The following is a 3,817-nucleotide window of genomic DNA, read 5'->3' on the forward strand; positions in this document are numbered from 1 at the left end:
TTATATTATATTATATTATAACATTATATTATATCATTATATTAGTATAGGATATGATATTTACTATATTTACTATATTATATTAATAATGCATTATATTATATTTATTTTATTATATTAATAATATAATATACTATATTATCATAATGATATCTAAAAATATAAAAATAAATTCTTGCTTCAAGGCAAGTCAGCTGGCACAATGAAAATTAAATGTCTGACTTGGATATTTATTCTTTATGGTTTATAAACCTTTTTTTTTCCCCTCTAGGAGAAGGTGTTAATATATCTGATTTCTGCATTTCAGGCATCACTTTCTGAACGTGCAGCTCCAAATTAACTGTTAATTGCTGCAGGATGTAATTATCACATTTTGCTGGGATGATCTTTGCATTCAGGCCCAGCGTTTGACATTTTGTTTCTTTTCTAGATCTTTCCTGTGTCAGTCACATGCCTTATTTAGTAGAGCTGAATGCTTCCAAAAACGAACTGACCACATATTTCAATTTTAAAGCACCTAAAAACCTCAGGGTAAGTCTGAAAAATAAAATAAATAAAAAATTAAGTTTTAAATTCAAAACCATTTTCTGAATCTAAGTTAGATGTATTTGAGCATAGGCAAAAGTCAATTTTTATTCCTTTTTTATTCATTTTTCTTACCTCAGTTCACATTTTCCTTTTCCAAATGTTCAAGTCACTATATTTACATTTACATTTACATTTACATTTATATTTATATTTATATGCACTTAATTTCTATTTTTCTTCATTTATTTGTATTTTATTTATGTCTTTTATTTTCTCCCACACTGAACCCCTGCATGTGATGGGAGGGTGGAACAAACTCCCAGCCAGAGTAAATGCTGAAGAAATAACCCCAAATTCCTGTCTTTTTTGTTGTCCTTTAGGAAGTAGATTTTTCACACAATCAAATCCCAAAAATGAAAGATTTATCAGAATACCACTCACTTACCAAGCTCCTGCTGGATTGTATCCTTTGGGGAATCTTAAATGGGAAAAAAACTGATTTTTTTTGTTATTTCTTCAAATAAATACCAGTTTTCTTTGTATTTTCCACTTTATGTCAGTTTGTCCTTAGAACTGAGATAAAATTGTAATTCTGGTGCTGAGACTGAGCTTAATTTACTTCAGCACTGAATAATAGTAATAATAATAATAATAGTAGTAGTAGTAGTAGTAGCAGTAGTATTTTTAAATCCCAAATGTTAACAGGGAATCAGCTTGGAACACTTAAATAAAAAAGGAATTTGTTGCTTCATCTTAGACCCAATGAATTATGCAGGACAAGGCTGTTTAGTGAAAATAAATAGAATTTTTAAGAATTTTACGAATTTTTTTAAACTTCCCGGAGTTTTTGAGGGAAGCACACAGAGCAAAGGTTGTTCCACACTCATCCCAATTTGTGGAATTGGAAACACTTCCCTGGCGGAAACCTGAAAAAGAGGAATCTGTAAATTGAATTTTCAGTGGTGTTTTTCCAAGGCTTCCCTGAAAATTCCTTCCTGTGTTCTCTGGGGCTTCACGTTGCCCTGCTGCCTTCAAATTCCTTCCTGGGGGCTCCAGAACTTTTCCTTTTTTTTTTTCTTCAGGAATTGCATGCTGAGTCTCTGCTCCCTGGAAAGGGGGAGGCAGGAGGTTGGAGCAGAGTTTTCTGTCTCTTGCCCATTGATGAAATTAATCCAATGCCTGTTTCAGAAAAAGAATTTGCAGGGCACCTGCTTTATTTTTTAAAAATATATTTATTAAATTAAAAATTATTTCATAACATAAATACTTTATATATAATCAAATATATAATATATATAATATATATAATATATAATATATATAATATATATTATATATAATATATATAATAGATATAATAGATATAATAGATATAATAGATATAATAAAATAATAAATCAGCCTTCTGAAACATGGAGTCAAGGTTCTCATCTCTTCCCTCATCCTGGGACCCCTGTGAACACCACCACACTCAGGTTCTCCCCAGAAGAATATTCCATGTTTACATCAGCCCTGGTGTGGATTATAGCCGATAATCTGCTGGGATAGAGCAGAATTGTGGAGAGGGAGAAGAGAAGATGATGTTCTCTGCATCTGGCAGGTAAAATCCAGCCATCCCAGTTACTGTTTAATAAATATATTATATAAATATAGTATGTATTATATAAATAAATGTATATATTATTTATTATAATATTATATTATTTATTGAAATAGGTTTTTTTAAAAAAATTATTTATTTGTGTTCTTCCCACTTCACAAAGCCTGCACAAAATCCTGTCAAAAATGGCACCAAACGACTTTTCTTTCGCAATCCTAATTTTCCATCATGCAGCGAAAAACCCTCCAGCAAAATGAAAAAGGGGAGAAAATTTTTTTTTTAAATATAAAATCGAAGATTTGTCTTGTGGAGCTGATCTGTAGGTTTTGGTTTGGTTTTGTGCTGCCTTGGATTTCTTCATTTGGGGAAATGGGGATAAAAATGTTTTCATATACACAAGAGAAACCCCCAAAAACGAGGAAAATGAGGGTAGGATTGGAAATGCAGAAGTCAGTGGCCCCAATCTGTCTCAAACACGCCTCACCTGGCAGACAGAACAATCAGATTTTTAATCAGAGATGAAAAAATCCTCTCTGAAATCTCCTGCAGAAGCAGAAACGTTTCCCATTCCTTTCCCAGTGACAGAGTCTCACCTTTCCTTACCATGTTTAGTGAATTTTGATGCACATGGTCAGGACATTTTCTCTTTTTTTTGTGCACACCTGAGAGCTTTCCAAAGGGAGGAATTGTCCAACCAGAGAGAGACACAGCTTGGCCAAAAAGAAGTGACAAAGCTTTATAGTGAGTCACGAAAAGGCAAAAATTGAGTTTATTATTATTCAGAGCTGAGCAATTTGCTGCCTCACGTTGATGTTTGTGGTTTAAACTTTAATTTTTCTTGATTCAAACTTCTGCCTAACTCCAGTCACCGGAGAGTCGCAGAGTTTGACCTGATTTTGGGCAGATCCAGGGGCAGGTTCCTCTCACTTCATCCATTTCAGGGAGGAATTGGAGCTGGATTTGTTGTCAAAAGTTCTTTGTTTGGGGAATTCGAGGAGGTCTGGTAATGCTGAACTTCCCTGAGAGGAATTCTAATTACTTGTGCTGCTGTTTTTAACTGTGATGTTAATTTAAAATACACTTTCTCCTCTCAGGACAGACGGCCAGGACACAACAGGTATAATTTAAACTGAAATAACCCCATAAAATTATAACTTGAATCATTTCTGTAGGAGCAGTGGGATTTAAACCCCTTCAGGATAAACCCTTCCCTGTCCAGCTCCCCACCTCATAAACCCAATTTGTTAATTTATCACCTAATTACTGCTCAGCTTTTGTGTTGAGCTCGTTTGTTTTTCCTGAGCGCCGTGCCCAGTTAATGAGATTGAGGAGATCCGGGGGCTGGAGGAGTGTCACAGCCTGACCCAGCTGGGGCTGTCCCACAACAGGCTCACTGCCATCCGGGGCCTGCACCATCTGCCCATCAGGGTCCTCAATCTGGTAAGAAAAAATTCATTCTCATGCTTTTCCTGCCTGGCTCTTACCCAGAGAGCAATACCTTGGTGTAAATAATAAAGATAATATTATAAATATGAAGATAATAAATAAATAAATAAATAAATATATATATATATAAATATATATATATAAATACATATATTTATATATATATAAATGTGGATTTATAGCAGCTGAGGATGCAGCCAACGTCTGGAGCCTCATTCCAGAGCATGCCACTCAAACAGTGAC

General features: G+C 34.3%; 1 protein-coding gene across 1 annotated transcript in view; it reads left to right on the forward strand.

Annotated features, from left to right (window-relative positions):
• LRGUK (leucine rich repeats and guanylate kinase domain containing) overlaps positions 1-3,817 on the forward strand; it is a gene marked incomplete at its 5' end in the record, with an annotated part of 48,456 nt that overhangs the window by 4,783 nt on the left and 39,856 nt on the right. The window contains 3 exons of the mRNA XM_031061889.1: positions 431-531; positions 909-990; positions 3,444-3,568. Of these exons, the coding sequence (XP_030917749.1) occupies positions 431-531; positions 909-990; positions 3,444-3,568 (308 nt within the window). The remainder of the gene's footprint in view (positions 1-430; positions 532-908; positions 991-3,443; positions 3,569-3,817) is intronic.

The sequence above is a fragment of the Geospiza fortis genome, unplaced genomic scaffold (assembly GCF_000277835.1).
Source record: "Geospiza fortis unplaced genomic scaffold, GeoFor_1.0 scaffold61, whole genome shotgun sequence".
NCBI lineage: Eukaryota > Metazoa > Chordata > Aves > Passeriformes > Thraupidae > Geospiza > Geospiza fortis.